At 46.4% G+C, this 22,157-nt stretch overlaps 1 protein-coding gene across 1 annotated transcript in view; it reads right to left on the reverse strand.

Annotated features, from left to right (window-relative positions):
• Positions 1–3,509: 3,509 nt before the first annotated feature.
• GAS7 (growth arrest specific 7) overlaps positions 3,510–22,157 on the reverse strand; it is a 65,941-nt gene continuing 47,293 nt past the window's right edge. The window contains exons 8-13 of the mRNA XM_009637162.2: positions 21,458–21,536; positions 18,878–19,006; positions 16,748–16,871; positions 14,334–14,413; positions 11,926–12,024; positions 3,510–11,230 (exon numbers count right to left, since the gene is read on the reverse strand). Coding sequence (XP_009635457.1) covers positions 11,117–11,230; positions 11,926–12,024; positions 14,334–14,413; positions 16,748–16,871; positions 18,878–19,006; positions 21,458–21,536 — 625 coding nt within the window. The 3' untranslated portion in view covers positions 3,510–11,116. The remainder of the gene's footprint in view (positions 11,231–11,925; positions 12,025–14,333; positions 14,414–16,747; positions 16,872–18,877; positions 19,007–21,457; positions 21,537–22,157) is intronic.

Below are 22,157 nucleotides of genomic sequence, written 5' to 3' on the forward strand. Positions count from 1 at the left end.
AGATGTAGGTGGCTGTTGAGAGGAAGGCTTCATTTCCCTGGACTTCAGATGAGTTAGGAGTGGCAATTTCAAATGAGCTTTAGCTTCTTGGACATAAGCAAAACCCCAGCGTGTGAACATGGAAAGAGGCATTCATTTGCCAAACACAAGACTGGTACAAGGTTTTCTCTTACAAATAGGAAATGGTTAATTAACCTGGGACCCAGTTAAGTTTTACTGACTTACTGACTACTGGGTTTCTACCCAACATGCATTAAGAAGGAGGGCCCTTCCTTCAATGTCGGAAATAATTTCTGGGCACTGCAACGACAGAAACTCTCCAGAGTCCAGACCTACATAAGCACCATAGGGCAAGACTTTCTGCCTTTAGGTGGAGCAGGCTGCTGTTGACGAAAGCCGAACTCCACTTTTATCACAGCAAGAGCAGTGCTGGGGCTCTTGCCACTCCCAAGACTTTCTTTTTTGGGAACTGTGGGACAGTATGAGTGAGCACGTAAGAAAAACTTGCAGAAATGCCATTTGGTGAGGTACATCTACTCAAACATTTAATCTTAGGTGGCCAAGTATTGAGCTTGTGTCAGAACGGTCAGTTCTAAATGGTTCTAACAGGTTGCGAGGCTTTCCAGGCTCATGAGTTGTATTAAACATCCACCTACAATGTATGCCACCTGCAGGAAGTCCCTGTCTGAAATAAAAAATAGATAAAAAATGACAAGATTTTCCTCAAATCAATTGATGGGGCTTTTCTTGCATAGGAGGTCACTGCAGAGCACACAGCCTTACCCGTGAAACAGATACGCCTGAAATGCAGCACTTGTCTGCAAGCTGCATGACAGTCCAAAACCAAGAATCAAAATACAGCATACAGTATCAAAAGTTAACACTTAGCTTCAACAGCATAAGACAACTACAGGGTGGCTCCTGCAGCCAACAAAGCAGATGCCTCGTCCTGAAATAGTGTACAAACCCTTGTTCAGCCATCCCCGACAGCTTATGTGCCAATGTGATCCGACTGCTGCAGGGGACGCCCCTGCGGCCGCAGCCCCCTTGCACAACAGTGGAATAAGGGAGGACCCCGCCAGGGCCGGGTGGGTGCTGTTCAACACGGCGCAGTCTGCATGCACTGCAGTTTTCAGGAATGTTGCAAACCAAACCTATGCTGGTTAAAGCTTTTTAATTTGAGTTACAGGGGTCAGCTCATGTTCCCCCCAGGCTCCTGTTGGGTCCTCTCCCTGCTGACGGGGCTGTCGGTTCAGAATCTGCCCATTATAAGGGGCTTGTGAAAGGGCTACGAAAGGGCTATTCATCTCCTACCCGTGGCACATGCCCCGGAAAGCAACACAGCCAAGATGGTGTGTTGTGCACACCCGAACCACTCCTCACAGCTGCACCTCATCCAGGGCATTTCCGGACCTGCACCGCTGCCAGCTCTGAACCGCCTGAAGGCCTCTTTCTAATGGGGTTGTCACCAGTGCCCTTCTCAGAAAGTCCAGCTTTTAAAACAGCCAAGGAATCCACGCCACCTCCCACCCACCATGACAGCAGGCAGGGGTGCACCCTGCCACGGCTCTCCTGCAGGCTCAGCGTTGAAGGGCAAAGCAGTAATGCATCACAGCAATCCAGTTCTTTGCTTTTGCTGCTCAGAACCGCACTCAAACTATTCATGCAAATCCACCTCAACACGTCCCACCCTCTCCTCAAGTGGGAGGAATTTCAAGTTTGTTCTGCTTCCCGGGGACTTATTATTCCTTGCAAATTTGGAACAAAGTAGAAGTTAGGATATTCCTAACATACTGTCCAGTTCACTGCACAGAAAACTTGCATTTACCTGGAGATTTCAGGGTTTTATTGCTGACCAGGGAAACAGCAGAAGATGCAGACTATATTGACATGATTTTATTTATAATTAACAGGACCTCCTGAAGCATTAGATAACAGCTTGAGGCACAAACCATGTCTACTTAGTCCCAAAAGCAGCCTGAAATCATATTTCCTCACTGATGCCCTTGCAGCTTGCTTTCCACTTCTGAGAAACACGAGAGAGTCAAAGGCTTAATTGCATTGTGGAATCCAAGCTGATTTCTGATTATTTTGGTTGCCCAAGTCTAGCACAGGCATCCCTGTGCAGAATGGAGTAAAACCTCCTACCCTTTACATCTAGATGCCACAGACTGCAAGGCTGCTCCCCTCCCACTTCCACCATCCACTCTGGTCCTTTCACCATTCTGTCTCACTGAGCGCCGTCGTTGCAGCAGCGTAGCAAGTGTCACGGCTTGCACAGTAACTCCCTGGCTTGGGCTTCCAAGTTGTATCAATGTTCTCTACAACCGAAAATGCTTTTTGCCGGTAAGCTGCAGTTTAACGTACCAGAGCACGCGGAGCATTGTTAAACATGCACCAGCACCTGAAACAGCGCTCTGGCATTTTTTAACAGATTTAGGCTACTTTGGGCAAGGTGCAAAGACTGCGCTGTGAAAACCAAGCTTCCACCTGGAACTTTTTCAGTGTCTTACCTTTCTCTTTCTCTGAGAAGAGCGTGCACCTTCTGCAACTACTTACCAGATCAGTGTACAAGCACACCGCAGAGCTCTGGGACGCCATTCTGCTGCTGGCTGCAGAAACTGTTTTTACGTGAGTTCAAAACCAGACAAACTCTTAGAAGCAAGCTCCACTGGGGTTTATGAGATGTGCGGATAACACCGCTACCTGCAAGGTCCCCAAGTCAGACATTGTGGGGAAGGCGGGCTTGTGTTCTGCAGAACGCCTGCTTGCTCCCAGCTTGCTTCTACAGCAGTGTCCCACTCTGGTCACTGCCAAGGAAGTCGGTGGATTAGACAGAATTCTGGCAAGGCTGATTTTGACTTTGTCGGAAAATCTGCCAGCATGCATGTTAACTCAAATGTTCAAAGTAGAATAATTTATTAACAACAGTGCTTTATAACTGTGTTTTCTCTTCCACTAAGCTTCCAGATGCACGTGGAGCTGTCGGGGTGTAGAGGACGTGCAGATAGCTTGAAGCACACCCATCTGACGGCAGCTGCTTTTAGACTGATCATGCTCAGCTCGCTTGCTTAAGAAACAAAAACACTTAACTACAGGTGTTTCTTAAATCGATTTCCTAATAAAAACGAAATTTTGGGGACTGTACTCATCTGAATATCACGCAAAGATCTGAAAAGGTCAAGTACAAGTAGATTACACCTGAGTTACGTGACTGCAAATCCAAGCTGCATTCAGCCCGTGTCAGCAAAGCAGGGTATGGGTGTATGGCACCCCCAGCACTCTTCGATGGTACTGCATTCAGAAGGTGTGTGGCTTTGGTAGAAGAAAAAGCAACCGGGTAAAGACAACTCCATGCTCAATGTGTCTCTGTACAGTTTATTTTACAGGAGATGAGATGAGCACTGTGGTGTATATAAACTTGCAGAACAATATAGGAAAATACAGTTTAACCATATGAAATTGTTTTACAGTAAGACAGAAAAATTACATATAGGAAATGCCTTCAACACTGAAGGACGAGATCCACAGCTGACATAAAGCAGCTTCCACTGAACTCTGCCAGTTTACCTGAGCTGAAGATCTGCCCCTTAAACCTTTTCTGCATTCAACTTCATAAGTTCAGTAAGTGATTCCTTCATGTATGCTTACGGAACAAAAGCCATCCTATAATTTGCACAATGATCCAAGATTTACTAGTTACCCAGACAGAGGCTGCATAATACATAAACTATTTAAGGGGTCTATTCAGCCAAAATTTATGGGAATTTACAAAATTTTCATTAAACATCTTTAAAAATAAGTCATTAGTACTGGCAAAAGACAACTTTCCTAGAAATTTAGAAGTATTTAGCAAAAGTTACACAAAAAGGACCAAATAAGCAAGTTGGTTTTAGTAGAAAACTCTGGTTTAGTGTATGACTGGTGATCTGGCCTGCCTTTGAATCCCTGCTCTTAGAATGCCTGCAAAGCCGTCCAGTGGATTTTTCACACTGTCTTGGGCTGCCAAAAGAAAGGAAACCACCTAAGGAGGAGGAGGAGATTTTGTCCAATACTAGCGCCTGCTTTTCTCAAAATGGAGAGAGGTTGCTGTCCCTAAAGAGTGTTTTTGACCTGCTGAAGTAAGAGAGTGGTAAATGGACATCCAAATGCCTTACGCTATTCTGAAAATCTCAGCCATCACATCAAAAAACTCCACAGGGACAAGGGATTTCAGGCCAAGCATTCCCAAATTCAAAGGACTGATTGTCATGTCGTGCAGATGGGAGATCCCTGAAGCTGCTATTCAGCTTTAGGCGTCCAGTACCAGAAAATTTCTTATCAGCAACTGCTTTAAGAAAAAGTCTTTTTCTTTTACCCAAAAAAGGCCTACTTAGGCCCCAAATGCCACTTACTCAACTGTTTTTATGTGGAACTCTCTGCTTACTCTACTGGGACCCCTACAGTGAAAGATGCGTCAGAAGATTAGGTTAGCGACGCTCCTTCAGTGCGGTTGCTTTTAAGTCTAACATTTCCTACTCCTTTTCCACCACCGAGAATTCAGGATGGCCCTGCTGGACGGTGAACGACTGGCGAGACCGTGGCGGGTCTACCGGGAATATGGGTGTCCTGAATGACTGCACGGTGCACAGAAGGGGGGTTGAGAGTCCTGCACAGATCCGTGCGTGCTGGCTGCTCCCGAGCTTGGGAAATTGGTAGGGTGAACCTGTGTACGTCACAGGCTTGTAGCAGATACAATCTGAAGAGGCACTTCAAGGGGAACTAGTAGCAGAATTTTAGTAGGGTTGTGATACAAGCCATTAGTCCGTTACTTGTTAAATCAGTAGCCCTGAAAGACTGCATATATTCAAATTTATAGTCTTGTTCACTCGCTGAACCTGAATACAGCAGCGGAAAAGCTTTCATTCTGAATATCCACTGAGCTCGTCTCTTACGATGCACCTGAAATAGTTCAACTTAATGTAAGCTGAGGGAATAAAATGTTTCAAATTTATGTATTTTTTCTGTGATTATTATGTGATTAACCCAAGACTTATTTTTAATTGGTCTATGAAAGATTTCACCCATATACAATTCTTAGAATCAGATGCATCATTAGGCACAAAAGGTTTCTGCCTTGAGGAATGCATGGGGTTAGAAATTTCAGTCAAATTGTGCTATGTGTTGGTCCCTTCAGAAAAAATGTCCAGGAAGGAAAACTAAACTGTGACTAGTACAAAAAAAGAGTCATTGCACTTCCAAACCTGGTGGCTGAGAAGAAAATTCTAAAACAAAAGGCAAAATAACCCCTCCAAAAGCCATGCACTTAACCACTCTCAGAAAACATCCAGAAGCATGGAGTGTGGTCAGCACGTTAAAGCAACAGAGACAGTCTATGAAAATTCAAAAATTAAGAAAAGCTCCTGAGAACTGGTGTATCTCAGTGATAGAGGGTTGGCCACAGCAAGAATGAAGGGGAAAAAGTAGGAATTGAAATATGCACGTTTACATGAGTAAGACCTACGACAAAGTAATGAGCATTATTTATACAGCAGTGCTTCTCAGGAAAAGATGAGGATTTGCTGACGGAAAAGACTTCATCACCATTATGCAACAGAAAGACCGCGTACTTCAAGCTGCTGGGGGACACCCACACTGGCTCACAACCAGTTCAGTGCGAGGGCATGGGACATTGCAGTGCTGCCACGTGCCAAAACCATTCCGTGGTCACCAGTGTGGCACGGCCACATCCTGGTTTCCTGCTGGCACCACCAGGTGCTAGCTGGAGAGATACAAGGGAACGTTTCATCACCGATTTTCATGCACTAAACAGACTTTGGAGAATGATGGGGCTCTTACTGGACCTGTCAGGGTCTGAGGGAGACGAGTGCCTCATGTCAAGAAGCAAAAGTGCCACTGGGGCAGCTAAATATTTTCCTGCCCTATGTGTCTTGCTTTTAATTTGAATCTGCCAGTGACTATTGCCTGCCTGGTTAAGTTAAATGCCACCAGCAGGCTCTCTGGTAAATGTCAGACACCTCTGCTGTGCCAATAGGACGCCCGTTGGCTGTTCCCTGCTGCCACACCAGCATGGGAGAAATGTCCACACAGCAAGAACCATTGACAGCAATGCCTCAGCAACCTCCTATTTCAACATGTGCTGGGTAGCAAGAAGCCTACAGGCTTTCCAGAATGGTCTGTCATCAGAAGAGCTCATTATTTTGAAAACTGCCTCTTTGACACTGTCTGTTGAAGACCTGGTTTTCATAAAGCAGACACGCAAGGGCGACCAGGACCACCTTCAGGACACCAGGCTCTGACTGCCACCTCGGTACACACCGAGCAAGCTACACGCATGCAAAAATGCACACTGACTATGACAAAACAGCAAACGCGGTTTTGATTCAGAAGGAAACAATCAACTGATCACACCAAGAGTCACATCTACTCACTCCAGGGGGACCTTCAAGGTGCTGGTCTGGATTTCTTAAGGTGCTTGATAGTGAAGGACCCACCTGGGCAAGTAGTGCTTTTTCTCCCTGTATGTGACTGAAGAAATATATGGGCAGACATACTTTTTCACTTAATTTTGGGTTTGGGCTTTTACAGCTGCATCAGAGGGTGAGCTGCTGGCCCGTGCTCTAGAGCTGAGCTCCTACCACAGCCTGACGCTGGAGCACTCCTGGAGTGGCTGGGAACTGCACGCACAGCAGCTCGGTCTCGTACATCAAGTATTTGAGGTGCTCACTTTTTCGTGTTTACCTTACACATGTACCCAACAACTACAGAAAAGAGAGGCTTGTGCAATTCTATTTGTAAGCCTGGTTTTCAAAGTCTCTTATTGCCCACATGCTCCCTGTTGTGTTCCAAGAAAACTCTGAGTGCCAAGCACTTCCAAAGAGCAGGTGAAACGAGTGCACATTTCTACATAAAGGGTCTAACTGCAGCAAATGTTTAAATAATGACACTAAGAACTGAGACAAATTTGAAGAGGTTCTTGAGAAGGTCTGAGAAATTATGATTGCTACTGAGCATGTAAAATTTTCCTGGGAATGCTTTACAGAAAAGTCCTGTTAGGAAAAAAACAACCAAACCAAAAACAAAACAAAAGAGGTGATCTGAGTGCAGTTCACTGCCACAAGACAGCTACACACGCTGACAGTACCATACGGGGCTGGCAGTTAAACAAACAGCAGCTCATTCCGCACCACGGAACTGCCCAGATGCATAGAGGACCAAGAGGAGCAGAGCACAGGTCTGCATGCTGACAACGGGAAGAACAACTTCAGTGCTTAATGTAACAGTGCAACACCAGGTGGAGACAGCTCCCCCACCGCAGCTCAGGCAGGGCTGCAGAGTGGGGAGAGCGTTCTAGAGACAGAACAGGGATTTCCATGAGCCTTTCACTGCTGTTACGATAGATACTTTAACATTAAAAAAAAAAATTAAAGCTACCTCTAAAGATCCCAGTGTCAAATAATTAAATAACATTCCTACAAGGGAACAGCTGAAGTCTTTCAAAAGATGTTCAACACACAGAAGTGATGAACAAATGTGAGTTACAGATGTGAGTGAATCTGGAACAGATTGGAAATGTGAGAATTAGGCCTTTTTGGATGTTGTCCTATGACAGCAACTGGAATCTTGCCAGCGATGGAAGAAGAGTGCACTTGGCCCATTTTGTGAAGGACTCATTGCTTTCAGCTCATTAACTCCAATGGGAATCAGCCAATGGCACTGGATCCAGAATGAGTTCTGTTAGGAAATAAGTTGAAATACCTTAGAGAAAGCCTTCCAGCAAGGAGTCTCTGTTGAGTAAGCTGTGCCAGAAGATGGCTTTGAAGACATAGGCAGGCTGGTATGGATGACGAATAAGATGTTCTCATCCTGTACGACAGCTGAGGTTACAGCTGGTAAGCACCTCACCAGCTCTGGCACGGGAGTCAGGACACCCAAAGGATTCAAAGCCGCAGGAATTCATGAAGCCCTTGAGCTCAGACGAGGGCCAAAAGGCTCTAGCTGTAGCAGGGACCACCAGGGAGCCAGAGGCTTGACAGCAGGAGGCAAGTACACAACAGTATTGCTGAGACCAAGCGGGAGCTCCACGGGAGCGGCAGGACTCCTGAAACACAGGCGGAGCTACCAGCTAAGAAACAGAGGCCAATTCCCACTAATTGTACCTCTTCAGGTGAAAGCAAACAGCACTCATCGAAAGCTGACCTTCTGCTCCATGACCACAGAGCCATATGGAGATGTGACAGCCTCGTCACTCAACAAAAAAAGACTGATACCTCTGGTGACTAAAATAGCAGAAACTACAACGGTCTACAAGCAACAGCAAAACTTCCCTATGGCTCCCACTGACTACAGATGGAAGTCTTGCTGTAGAGGGAGCATCCTACCCACTGCCAGGCAGCGCCATGCCAGAGTTTGCTGGGCCTGGTAAAGATTAACAGCCAGGCACAAGTGCTCTGCTCAGATTATCAAAGGGAAAAAAAAAGAGATACAGATGCCGTCAAGAGAAGTCTCATTCTGTGCAGCTCACACCTCCCTGCAGCATCTCAAATGGACCAGACAGGAAAACTGCCTGGAAATAAAACAAAAGGGAAAAAAATTTACCCAAAAAGACAACTGAAAATTGAGAGCAGCTTAAATACACCTTAGCAGAGGAACCAAAATACATTTCAGTCCTCCAAGAAACCTGTGCTAATGGACAGTATTTCCAGTCCAAAATAGATAAAATAACAAACAGCGTTAAAGCAAGAGGAAACATAAAGTATAATTGGTAACAGATTATTCCAGGTGTTTATTAAGGAGAATGCTGTATAAAGTGCACAACTAGCTTGGTTTTGCAATCAAAACAAGAATGTGGTAAGGTGTCAAGATTGCTCAATTTAATTTACAATACAGCTTAGAATACAGGGGTCAACCTGAGATGCAGCTCTTAAGTACTCCAGTTATTTTGAAGTTTTGAAAGCTCACCCTGCACCTGTGGTTAATAAAAAAAAAAAAAGAAAAAGTGCCTGTCCTCCAAAGTGCATGGTAGAGATAGGAAAAGTATACATTGGTACACCAAAAAAATGAACAGGACAGAGAGTGAATCGATAGGAAGACTGAAAAGATCATCACAAGACTTCCCTGCTTGAGCAGCAGAAGAGGAGTCCATGGAAGCACACGAACTCCAACGGAGCTTAAGGACCATGCAAAACTTGGGTACACCAAGCTTCATCTGTATTGCAATGGTCTGTGCAGGAACATGGGTGAGACTCACAGAAGAGTGTGCTGGGCACTTCCAACATCGAGAATGGAACAGCAGTTGCAAATTCAGAAGTGTGTAATGGAAGCGCAGTATGGAGGTGTCCCACCGGGAAGAGCGATCCTGCGCACGCAGTGGTCACGCCACTGCACCTGCCAATGCCCAAAGGTTCATAGCGGTTAATGAAGCAGCTGAGAAGTGGGCTGGGGAGGCATTTGCAAGACAGGAACAAATCTACAGCTGAAGAGATGGTTTGAGAAAAAGGGAACAAACCAGGAAAAAAATCACTGCAGCAATATTAAAAAAGTGTTTCAGGTAAGACTCCTTTGTGTCTCAGTTTGCATTTGTAAAGGGGGATATTAATTCTCAATGATCTAATTAGAGCACTTTGAGGCTGGTGAACAAAACCCCTGAACAGCAGTAGAACAAAATAAAAAAGGATGGTACCAGTGAGAAAAAGTGGAGCCTAACTGTGGATCAAATGAAACAGCACAGTTTGGGAACCTGCAGACAACAACACAGTAAACACTGAGTAAAGGCCACAGCGGTGAGAATCAAGGTTACTGCTGGATCTGAAGCAAGAATCTTAAGAATCTTGGCATTGTACGAAATGCTGAGAAGTGCATTAACAGCAAAACTGAATAATTAATCAGAAATAACAGCAGGAGAAGAAAATGAACACCTTTTCAGAACCAGTCCCCATCTACTTAACACCGTGTGCCAAGAGCAGGGCTGAATATTTGGTAGTTTGCGGTAAGGGTAACAAAGGAAAAACCCAAGGTTAAGGATCTGATGGTGCAGAAGTGCTGGGCACCTACATCTACATTTAATGCAATCTAGCATCACAGATTCACGGCACCTTTGAAAATCAGGCTCTGAAAAGATAAACCCCACAATTTAGCTGGACAATCTTGGTAATTAAAGATACCTAACGGCTGTGATATCCACCTGAAGGAACCAACAAAGGTCAATTTAAACCTGGATCCCAAATAAAATATTCGAGGACTGTCTTTAAGGAGATTCTGTGAGGATACATCTTGCATAAGCAGGAAAGGTTTTGAACATCTCATTTATTCCTTGGTATATAACCTCTTTCTGTCATGGGGGGCACTCAGGCAGCTCATGAGGTAGGTATAGCACAACCAAGTCTTTCCTGATCCGTAACGGTGATGGTAACACTTTCACCCTCATTGATTGGCCTACAACAGAAATCATGAAGATAGTGGGTTTATGTATCCCTGAGAGGGAGTATAAAACAGGAAGAACCCGAGTCTTCTCCGTAGATTTGGGAGAAGGGCCATCACTTCACTGCCATGGTGGGAAACTGCTATGTGAAATAAATGCGTTCGCACAACACTGCTGCGAGATACGCGTATTTTATAGATGGGGGAGCCAGAAGAGTTAATTGCCTTGCCTATGGCCATGAAAGCAGTCAGTGACAGACCTGGGATTCATGATCAGGACTTCCTTGCCTCCTGCATCATGTTCAAACAGTTACCTACTTGCTGGCCAGAGGCTCACTGCGTGGTTGTTCTAACATAGTGTATAAAGATAGTCATGCAAGGGATGTAGCACAAGGTCACTGGAGAACAGAGCTTACTCTGTACCAGAAAGCAGATTTCTTCTGGAAGCTGCGTGCAATTGGGAACCTCTGGTGGGAAGCACACATCTGGTTTCTTCACCCTGGAATGTCTGGTGCTTAAGGCTTAGCACAACGAGGACCATTTTAATGACTAAATGTAACAGAGAGAGCCCGTACAGGCATAAATTACAAGGTGTCTGGTAGTGGAACAACCTTTTCCCTATGCTCTTCTGACCCTTAAGAAACAAACATTAGCCTGGTTAATTCAGTGGACTCATCACATACAGGTATGGATCAGTCTATATTTCCATGTCCACAGGCCGGATATCTCCAGTTTTGTGTTCTTTTACCCACAGTTCCCTGTCTTTGGCAGGATCCACTTTCCGAAGCAACTGATCCACGAGCTCTACTGTCTAAAATGAACAAAACAAGAATCAAAATGTCAAGGGCACATTTCAAGCAGAACCAGCCATCACTCTGAAGCATAGAGCAGCTATGGGCATGCCTACGTCATGTTTGCAGGCAAGCAAGAACTGCACATACGCAAGACTCAGTGGACAACAGCCAGATCCGAAAGTGAAGCCTCTCAGTGGGAAGCAGAGAAGGTGCAGACTTTTAATGTCAAGCAGACAGGCTCCTGACGCCAGGCACTGGCCAGTCGGTCTCTGACTCCTGTCCTGCAGTCTGCACCTTACACCAAATATAGCCATGTATTGAGGTTGGCATACATTCCCTGTGTTTTTGTATTTGAAAACTAGGCATTTTTTTAATGAGAAAAAAATATATACTCCCTCCCCCACAGTGAAACTATTTACCATCCTCCTTGCAAGTAGTAGTGCATCATCCTGGGAGAGCAAGTAACGGCCCATGCTGGCCAAATGCAATTCAATTCATGGGGTCTTCCCCAGCAAAAAGCTGTGATCCAGAAGCATGAACCAGGACAGAGCCTTGGAGGAGCAGGACTGCAGGGTAACAGCACAGTACTGCTGCAAACTAACAAGCTGACCACATATGCTTTTCACATCTTTTGCTACAGGTCAGGATAGGGACAGTTCTGCTCAGCTGTAGTGCAGTAAAGACCAAAGGGACCCAACAAAAGCAGACTTACACTTTGGTTGAACATGTCTGTCTCATGCCGCAGCTGTGTGTACTGGCAAAGGTGCTGCCGAATCATCTCCACCCTTTCCACTTCCAGTCTCTCAAGCTCCTGAACACGAAGAAAAACAAGTCCATATTTTTCTCAGAAGCTGAACTTGAAGGCCCACAGAAAGGATGACACACAGAAGGTTGCCAGTCAGTGCAATACTACCCCAGGGTCATGCTTTGGAGCTGAACCCTGTGGTTGCAGAATCCCTCTGATTTGCAGAGAATCAAACAACAAGCAAGAGAAGTCACATAGGCCTAAGCCTAATGACAGAGAAGGTTAAAACCTTTCCAAAACTGAAAGAACCAAGGCAGAGAGCTACTGTCTTCAGGGATGCTGCAAGCAAGAGGGAATCTGTTTTCTGCAAGAAGCTCTGCATACTTCGCTGCTAGCTCCAGAAGTTACAGTGATTCCTTGGGGAAGCAGGAGACTGTGCTGCAGCGTACGGCCCAGAGGGTCTGGCCGCCTTCAGTCTCACCAGACACCTGTAAGAGCAGTTTTATCTGACGACCAGATGATAAGCTGGGACAAGTCCCCACCTCGCTCAGCTGGCAGTAAGCAGACCCTAGCAACGCTTTAGCTGAACAGGCAGGTGACTTCTAACTTTCCTCCTGATTTTCTTCTGCCTCCCTCTTCTCCTGGATACTGGTATTATAACCCCTAATCTGCGTTTTGTTCTCAGTCATAGAATCATTTAGGTTGGAAAAGCCCTTTAAGATCATCAAGGCCAACCATTCCCCTAACCCTGCCATCCCACCACTAAACCCTGGCCCTAAGCACTTTGTCTGCCCGGCTTTTAAATACCTCCAGGGATGGGGACTTGACACCTTCCCTGGGCAGCCCCCCTTCCAGGGCTTGACAGCCCTTTGGGGGAAGGAATTTTTCCCAATGTCCAACCTAAACCTGTCCTGGCACAACTTGAGGCCGTTTCCCCTCGTCCCATCACCCATTCCCTAGGAGCAGAGACCGACCACCCCCCGGCTCCCCACTCCTGTCAGTCAGTTGTAGGGAGCGATAAGGGCTCCCCTCAGCCTCCTCTCCTCCAGGCTGAACACCCCCAGGGCCCGAGCCGCTCCCCAGCAGCCTTGGGCTCCAGACCCCTCCCCAACTCCGTTGCCCTTCTCTGGACATGCTCCAGCCCCTCCATGTCCTTCTGGGAGTGAGGGGCCCAACCCTGAACCCAGCATTCGAGGGGCGGCCTCACCAGTGCCCAGCACAGGGACACGGTCACTGCCCTGCTCCTGCTGGCCACACCATTCCTGATACAAGCCAGGATGCCACTGGCCCTCTTGGCCACCTGGGCACACTGCTGGCTCATATTCAGCTGCCTGTCAACCAACATCCCCGGGTCCTTTTCCGCCAGGCAGCTTTCCAGCCACTCTTGCCCACGCCTGTAGCATTGTGTGGGGTTGTTGTGACCCTAGGGCAGGACCCGGCCCTTGGCCTTGTTTAATCTCATACAATTGGCCTGGGCCCATGGATCCAGCCTGGCCAGGTCCCTCTGCAGAGCCCTCCTTCCCTCCAGCAGATCCACACTCCTGCCCAGCTCGGTGTTATTTGCAAACTGACTGAGGGTGCCCTCAATCCCCTCGTCCAGGTCATGGATAAAGATGTTAAACAGAACTGGGCCCAGAACTGAGCCCTGGGGAACTACTGCTTGTGACCGGCCGCCAGCTGGACAACTCTCTGGGCTCGGCCATCCAGGCAGGTTTTTACCCAGTGAAGGGTATGCCTGTCCAAGCCATGAGCCGCCAGCTTCTCCAGGAGAATGCTGTGGGAGACAGCATCAAAGGCCTCGCTGAAGTCCAAGTAGTGGCCTTTCCCTCATCTACCAGGCAGGTCACCTGGTCATAGCAGATCAGGGTGGTCAGGCAGGACCTGCCCTTCATGAACCCGTGCCGGATGGGCCTGATTCCCTGGCTGTCGGGCCCGTGCCTGGTGAACGCTCTCAGGATGAATGGCTCCATCACCTTCCCCGGTACCCAGGTCAGGCTGACAGGCCTGCAGCTCCCCAGATCCTCCTGCCATCCCTTCTTGTAGAATGGCGTCACATTGGCAAGGCCCAGTCATCCAGTGATGGCCAAGATGTCCATGGACTTCTCAGCCACACTTTTCTGGGAGCAATTGTGCAGCTAACATACACCTGGCCGTATGATCTGCATCAGTGAGAAACCACCAGTGAGGGTGAGAGGAAAATCAGGTGTATAGGAACAGCCAACAACTTCTCTCTTCTTCTGCTTTTGGGAAGATATCTACTTCCTGTTTTTCCACTCATCCATCTGCCTTTATTTATTTACTGCAGTTTAAACATTGCACTGACACACTTCCAAATGCCATGTTATACATGCAAAATGCTGCACAGTGTTACATACCAGAGTGGTGGTCACCATTTCCTCAAACCACTTGGACTGGGCTTGATTGTAAAGATCCACACAACGCATCAGGTCATCTCCTGAAAAGTTCAAGATAGCAACACATTAGTCTTCTCTAGCCAGTGTTGCAGAGCTTAGAAGGGAATTGCAGTTCACGTTTTGTAGACAGACCCAGTGGGATTGAAAGTCAGTCTTGGTGGAGCCAAAGGCAGTTCTGTCATGCGGTATTTGTTAGGTGTGACAGAATTTCAACAAAATGTTGAGGTGTAGTAAAAGACAAGGTGACTGGGGTAAGAAAGAATGAGGGGGAAAGACAAGATTTTAAAAGGAAAATATGAACATTAAGTAGTATTTTACAAAATGCCCAAAACTATGAAAGCAAGTTACTTCACGTAAATGGTCATAGATGGAAAGCTGTATCTGAAAAATAAAATAATTAAAATGGGAAATCAGTAATAACGAGTTATTGACCTGCAGGGTAGGACTCTATCAGTAAGACTGCACTCTAAGATGGGTCTGTTTAAAATGGGAGCAAAGTGTCAGGCTCAAGCTGTCTGAGATCAAGGGATGCTTATTTGCAACCTCAACCCTGCTGCACACTCATGCATTCTCCAGCCTCTGAAGATGCACGATTCCAGTTGAGCTCTGGCTTCCTCCCAGCTTCAAGGCAGTCACACAATAGACTGCAATTATTTCAATTTTTTCTTTGTTGCAGGACTCTGCTCTGATGGAGAGGGAAAGGTGTGTGGAGAAAATCTGGAACACATGCCTCAGAGATTATTGCTTTCCGGCTAGTAAACTCTCTTTCTTCTTTAAATGAGGCTCACTTACACTTTACCTAATGGTTTGATGCCTAGGTCCAGGGCCCAAATTCATCCTGTTCTTTTAGATGCAAAAAGGTCTTTATGCATAAACTGGGGAGAAATCAAGCTTTAAGAACAGGACTCCACAGACCAAAGAGGTGTCAAAGAAGTAAATACATCTGGAAGTCCCTCATGGACTTAGAACTTGGGGTGGCAACCAAACTCTATGAAGAAAGCAGGATTCAAGCCTTAAAGCTCAGCAGTAAGCTCATCCGCCCAGACGGGGGATGCCTAGTCTGACGTGTCCGAACTGACAGCTCCCAGGAGGCTCCTCGATTATTCTCCACCCCCTGAGTGAATCTGAGCTACTGTACAGCCAGGAACATGAAAGCCATGAAAGACAGGAACCATGAGTCCATGGGAGCAGAAAGCAACGCCACGTGTCAGCAACTGGTGGGATCACAGAACTACTCAGGTTCTGAACTCTCAAGTCCCATCACCCACTGCAGCAGGCCCCAGTTCAAAGCTGGATCAGCACCCGCCCACGGGGACAGAGCGAGTCCTCCCCTGCCACGCACCAACACAGTGGCACACAGTGGGGAGAACGCTGGGTCACTCCTATCTGATCTGCAGCTTCCCCTTGCTTGTTCAATAAATATCTATTACAAACAGCTCCTGAGGACCCAAGAGAACACAGGGAGGCTGTGAATTTGCAGACGGATAAAGAGCATCTCTCATGGAGCCTCCTGTTGCTAACACCTAACTTCTGTTTCTCCTCGGACAGCTGTCTATGCATGCAGTGGAACTGCGAACGACCCTCCGCAGCCTCAAAACCCAGGCAGGCTACCCTAAGGTTTGAAAAGCCTCAGAACTCTGAAGGGCCACTCTGTCAAGGAATGGGCCTCGGAAGGGATGAAACATGGAAGCCCTAGTCAAAACGTATTTTCAGCAAAGGTACTAGCAGAGCTGTACATATCAGCTTGGCAGATCTCAGACAGTTCCTGATGGATCCCGCAGAAGTGCTTTGAGCCTCTGCAAAACACATACAGGTCACATCAAGTAGCTGTGTCCTTAGTGTGGTATAGAACACACTACTATATCCTCAGTACCCCTTGAACAGAAATAATTTTAATCACTAAGTGGCAGTGGAAAAAAGACAAAAAGTTCAATTTCAAGGAAAAAGACAGTAATAGGCAGCAGAATAGGCAGCCACATAGTTGTGGGTGACTGTGATTTAGGAAACAACCAAGGAAGAAACTATGATTTAAGCAAGAAACACCCTCAGCTGAGCTTCCTTGAATCTGACTTGGAGAATTTCACAAACATTCAGTTATCTCAGCACGCTGTCACAAAACAAAAGGACAATTCACCCTCCTTTTACTGTTCTCACCCCAGTTACCAAAATCATCTTGTGACACCTGGCTTGGAAAAACAGGGCTTGTTTCTTCAGAGGATGTAATGCCAAACAGATTTGTAGCACAGTTCAGTTTGGCTTTGCAGCTACAATACGAAAAGGCAAGAAACGCACGGGTGGGTGGGCAGCCGCATCCCGCCCTCTCCCTGCCAGCCAGGGGACCGCGGCCGCTCCGGCCGCCAGACATGAGGACTCACCCGCCTGCGTGGACTTCCGCCTCGCCTTCTTAATCTCCTCTTCTGTCTTGTTGCTGAGCTTCACCTCTAGCTGCTGCGTTTTCATTTCCAGATCCTTCTGTCTCTCTGTCAAGGCTTTCCGGGCCTTGGAGTAATGAAAGAAGAGTCACAGTTTTAGAGGGAACGAGCTGACAGCTGTTTTCAGCCATGTACGACTCCGTCACACAAGTGCACAAGCAGTCAGTAAGAAGTCAGGGGCTCTGCATAAAACTGGGTCCTAACTGGGATTCAAGTTCTTAGGACACCAGGCGTTCAAATAAAGCGTCCTACCACCATACCGAAGTTGTCACCAACAAATCACAAAAGCACCTGAACAGTTCACACACTCTTAGAAAGGCACAGTAAGAAAGGCATCGTCAGACTTTCATGTTTCTTAGCAACCTTCTCGCTATTTCTGGGGGAAGAGGAACCTGCAGCTTCTTCTACGTCTCAACCAGCATCGCCAAGACACCTCTTCCATTTGCTTGTCTTAGGATTTAAACTGTTGAAAGAATTTCAAGTATCTTACAAAATTTATTTTTAAGTACTTTCTGGATTAACATACACTCATCAGAAACAAGGGGAACTTTTAGACTTATTCCAGAAAAACTAATTCAAGTTCATAACAGTACTTCGTACTGCAGAAAGCATGAACTTGAGATCTGCTTACAACTGACTATTTATATTACTTTGAAGTTATCCAGGCTTTTAAAACCTGATTTATCAGTATCATTACTGAACACACACAGGCAAATCAGTAGCCTTAACAAATAAACATTATTACCACATATGCATGCTGTCACCTCATTTGCTGAGGTTGCCTAAATATATAAAATCAAAATTACTTGTTTTGCACAGACTTGGTATAAAATAGGTCATGTTTATTCTTTATCCAGTTACAGTGTTTAAAACTAAATTTGGATGATCAGATTTTGTTAGCACCTTGCAGTTTTCTGCAGTTGCACCAGTCTCCAAGTTACAAGGCTCTTGAGGCATTCCCTGCATTCTTGCAGCCTGCAGTTTTAAAGCCCCCGTGCTCGGTCCGGCAGGTCGCAGGAGGGAGCTGCAAGAAAGCAGTTGGGGGAGAAGCTGTGCGCTTCACCGGGCACACTGCAGGCACGGCACTTCCCTTTTCTTACTCCTCCTTCTCAGGGCTATCCTAATCTGCTCTTTTCAATATCCCTACTGAGGACTGCATTTCTTTGCAAGATACGGCTGTGAAGAACTTACTGTTTTGCAGAAAAATGCCTTTCCTGTGTACACACAGCTTAATAACCTTGTGTATCCTGCAACAATTCTGTCCCCAGGCAAACTTTCTCATCTGCACTCTGGTCTTTAATGGAAGCCCAAACAACCTTCTGGTTTGACCGAGCATGGTATTTTCCTTCCCAGCTTACACCAGAGAACAAACCACGAGGACACCATTTAGCAGAAGCGCCTTGGCAGCCAAGGCACGGGTGCCCCATGTCCTGCCAGCTGCTGATGAGAGAGCGCTTTTTGTGGGCATAACTCTCCCTAAATCACAACCCCAGCTGGATGTTCACAACATGAACTAGATGTTCATGTTAGAACAGCCCCTGGTACGAGGGTGCTGCTGATGTTTGGGTTTTTCAGGTGAGGATGTTTGCTGTGAGGCGCAGAAAGTGGGAGCTGGGAGAGGGTTTGAGACTCGTCATGCCAGGTTCGAGCTTCCTTGGCCATCAGCTCTCAGCCGCTGCACGAGAAGACTACGGAGCCAGGCGTGCCTTTGGCCTGAGCCTGCTGCTATTTGAAGGCAAAGGGTTTTAAATTTTGAGGGCAACAGACGTGAATTCCATGTGCACACGAGCAAGGAGTGTTTTCATCAAATGTATTAGAAATATACTGTCCAAAACGGGGAGGGGAGGATGAAACAAAAAGCCAACTCAGCAGTAACGCGCTGGCCCTGCCTGCAGCCCCCCCCGAGCAGCGAATCCCGCCAGGGGCCCGGCGAAGCGTAACTGACAGCAGAAAGCACCTAGCAGAAACCTCTGTGGCTCTTTCTGGCAGAACAGAAACTTTTCAGGGGACAGCTGCTTTTTTGTCCAAACCAGCAGTATCTCATAAACTCTCTGGTTTGTTCCCCACTCCCACCTTTTCAACTGCTGCGTAGCGGCTGGCCAGATGCTTCCGTAAGTCTGCGATGTGGTGGTCACACTTCTTCATGTCCTTCTTAAAGTTCTCTCTGAAGTTGAGCAAGGGTTTCTCTACCTCGCTCTGAAGCTAGTAATGAAAACAAAGGAAGAAATGGCAATAACAAGGAGCTGGGCAGTAATTCCCGCTCTTCTGCTGAGCAGAGCTCAGGACGGAGAGGAAGCCATACACATGCCACAGCCAAGGCAACATCAAACAGCAACGCTGCTCGTCCCCAGGAGAGCTCTGAGGGAAGCTACTGCAGAACTCAGCTCCATTAACGGAGTATTTACTGAAGGGAGCAAAAGGATGGAAATCTTGTCTTACTCTCTCCCCATTAAATCATGTCACTCTTCTTACACAGCAGATCCAATGGCAGGCGGTACCCAGAGCACTACTTGAGGTGCTCTGATTCTGGCCTAACCAATGCAACTTGCTTAAAAAAAAATAAAAACAACAACAAACTAAACACACAAAGTAAAGCTGCTAACCCTGACTGCAGTAAGGTCAGTCCATGGGCCATGGAGACACATCTACGTTTCTTGTATAGTGAAAAGAGATCCTGTAAGGGCATATTTTATGTATTTCTGCCAAGTATAAGGGAGTGTAAAGAGAAGTCTGAATATTTAGTTGAAAGTCTTTAAGTAGTGGCAGGAAACCACTGAAATGAGCTCAGGAGGGATCCATCAAGACTGCACAGGTGACCGATCTCTTACAAGCACGGCCTGACAGTCAGTAATAACTCTGGCAGAATTTGTATCCTATTGCTCTTTGGCCTTCTGATACAGTTCTGATATCTAGAAAATGTGCTTTGAAGTGATACTTCACCTCCCCAGAAGCAACCAAATACTTCTTTTCTATTGTCCCTCCTGCAGGGATGCTGGACTCCATCAACGCAGGCAAAGTGGGTCCATAATCACTTACCGTGGCCCACAGTGGAGCAGTATCAAATAGTCCCTGAAAGCAAGTATTTTTGGCCTTTCTCCAAGGCTATTTTAATGCAGAAGGAAACTTCATTCAAACTCAGTACAGCCTTTTAATGGAGAAAAGCCTCAAGTTGTGCCAGGGTAGGGTTAGACTGGACATGAGGAAAAGTTTTTTCACCAAAAGGGCTGTCAAGCACTGGAAGCTGCTCAGGGAAAGGGTCGAGTCCCTATCCCTAGGGGTATTACAAAGCCGGGCAGACAAGGTGCTTAGGGACAGGGTTTAGTGGTGGGATGGCAGGGTTAGGGTAACAGTTGGCTGGGTGAGCTTAAAGGGCTTTTCCAACCTAAGCAATTCTGTGATTCTATGAAGACAGCCAAGGTCCTACAGCACACATCCTAGGAAGGTTAAACAAGCCTAAGGCAGAGCCTGTTTGGGCGGATGAAGACTGGCACCACAGTGATCTAGTACGGCCTACAGCTGAGGGTCAGCTGAAAGGGTAACAGCCAAATTATTCTTAGTAGGGCCATGCAATGTCACAACAGACAACCGGGCTTTGCGAGGTTCAAATTGAATGCAATTTAAAAAGAAAAAAATGACCAGAATGGTAGCTGGGCACTGGCCATGGGGCTGTCTCGACCCCCTGCGAGTGACAGTCCTGCTCTGACTGTCTGGCATGGGAGCAGAGGGGAGGGTTCAGAAGACGCTACAGGGGTTTCTGCGCAGTTTCAGAGTTTAAGAAAAAATAGAAAAAAAAAATAAAATAATGGAAGAGCCCCTATACATTGCCTGCCTACATGCACACACCACTCCGGGTGCATTTCTTCCTCTTGGAAAACAATATGGGAGAACAACGGGGAGCAAAAAGTATTTCACTAATGACAGCCCTGAAGTACAAGTTCAAAGCAGAGCGGTGGGTTACCAAGGCAGCAGCTGGTTGCCTGAGTAACCTCTGCATAATCGCTTACCAACAGCACAGAGCTATAATTTTCCTCCAGAACATGGCTGTTGTGCTGAGATATCTGCCACTGTATTGAATGTGATCACCCACAGAGGTTAACATAATGTAACAGGACACATGTGGTGGAAAAAACCAGATAAATACCATAACTTGTACAAGAAATCTCCTTGGGCATCACTTGAGAGAAGGTCCAAAAATAACATCAAGTAAGGTCCCAGTGCACTTTTCAGAAAAGCCAGCAACACAAAGGAGTCAGAGTCCCGGTTATCCCCCTTCCAGACAGATACAGTAGTTTCTTGTTGAGAAGCCAGATATTATTTTTTTATTTCTTCCCTACAGAAGTAATCTATGCAAGCTCTAGGCAAATCTACTTGAACAGCCTGGAACTTGGACCTTAGCTGAATAACCTCTAGAATCAGTTTTCCTTCTTTTTTATGAAAAATTAAGGCTAGAAGTGTTTTAGCTTACTCATTGGGTAGGTTAAATAAACTGATTTTGGCAGGAAGAATGGACAGAGTTTCAGCAAGTTTGTTCACCAATTTATTCATTCTTCTAAATTTGTACCACATGCATATGTATCTTCCCCACTAACAAGCACTGAAGGGAGATGCACATCAATTACAGGGCAAAATTCCTTCAAAAGAAGTGCTATTTACCTTAGAAGAAAATTTCAGATGAACCTCTGCTTCATCAGCAAGACTCTTCTTTAGCTGGGCCCAAGCCTCTCCCAGTGTGCTGGAAGAAGACATAGTGGCAACGATCAGTACCCTGCCTTTGGCACACCCCTCCCCGGCGAGACCCATCAGATAGCGCCAGACGGGCAGGGCACAGGCCTTTGCACCGCACTGTGCTCAGCAAAATCACGGGAAAGCGATCACAGAAATCTGAGCAGATAACCGATGTCTGTGACCAAGGCAGAATTACATTTGCATTGTATGTAGCAGAGCTTTGGTTACCAGCTACCTCTGGTTACAAAGATGTCACAGTCTCCATAAGCGAACTACTTCAGCCTCTTATCCTTACCATAGCAATGTTTTTCTTTTCTAATCCTTAAAACAAATCTTCACCAATGCAGTTTTCCCATTGCCTCTTGTACTTTACACCCTACCTTTGGTGAACAGATTACTCCTCCTCAGAGAAGCCTTTCAGTATTTGGAGATCACCAGGTCTTTTCTCCACCTTCTTTTTCCTTCAGTCAAGTTATTTTCTAGTTCATGGCAGTTTAGGTCTGCTCCTCCAGACCCTCTCCCACAGCCTGGATTCCTCTTAACGCATCGTAACCAAAACTAAATCGTCTTCCAGCAGAGGTCTTCCAGTTGCTAAACTGGCAATAGATTATTTTGTATCAGACACTCT

The sequence above is a fragment of the Egretta garzetta genome, unplaced genomic scaffold (genome assembly GCF_000687185.1).
Source record: "Egretta garzetta isolate BGI_Z169 unplaced genomic scaffold, ASM68718v1 scaffold644, whole genome shotgun sequence".
Taxonomy (NCBI): Eukaryota; Metazoa; Chordata; class Aves; order Pelecaniformes; family Ardeidae; genus Egretta; species Egretta garzetta.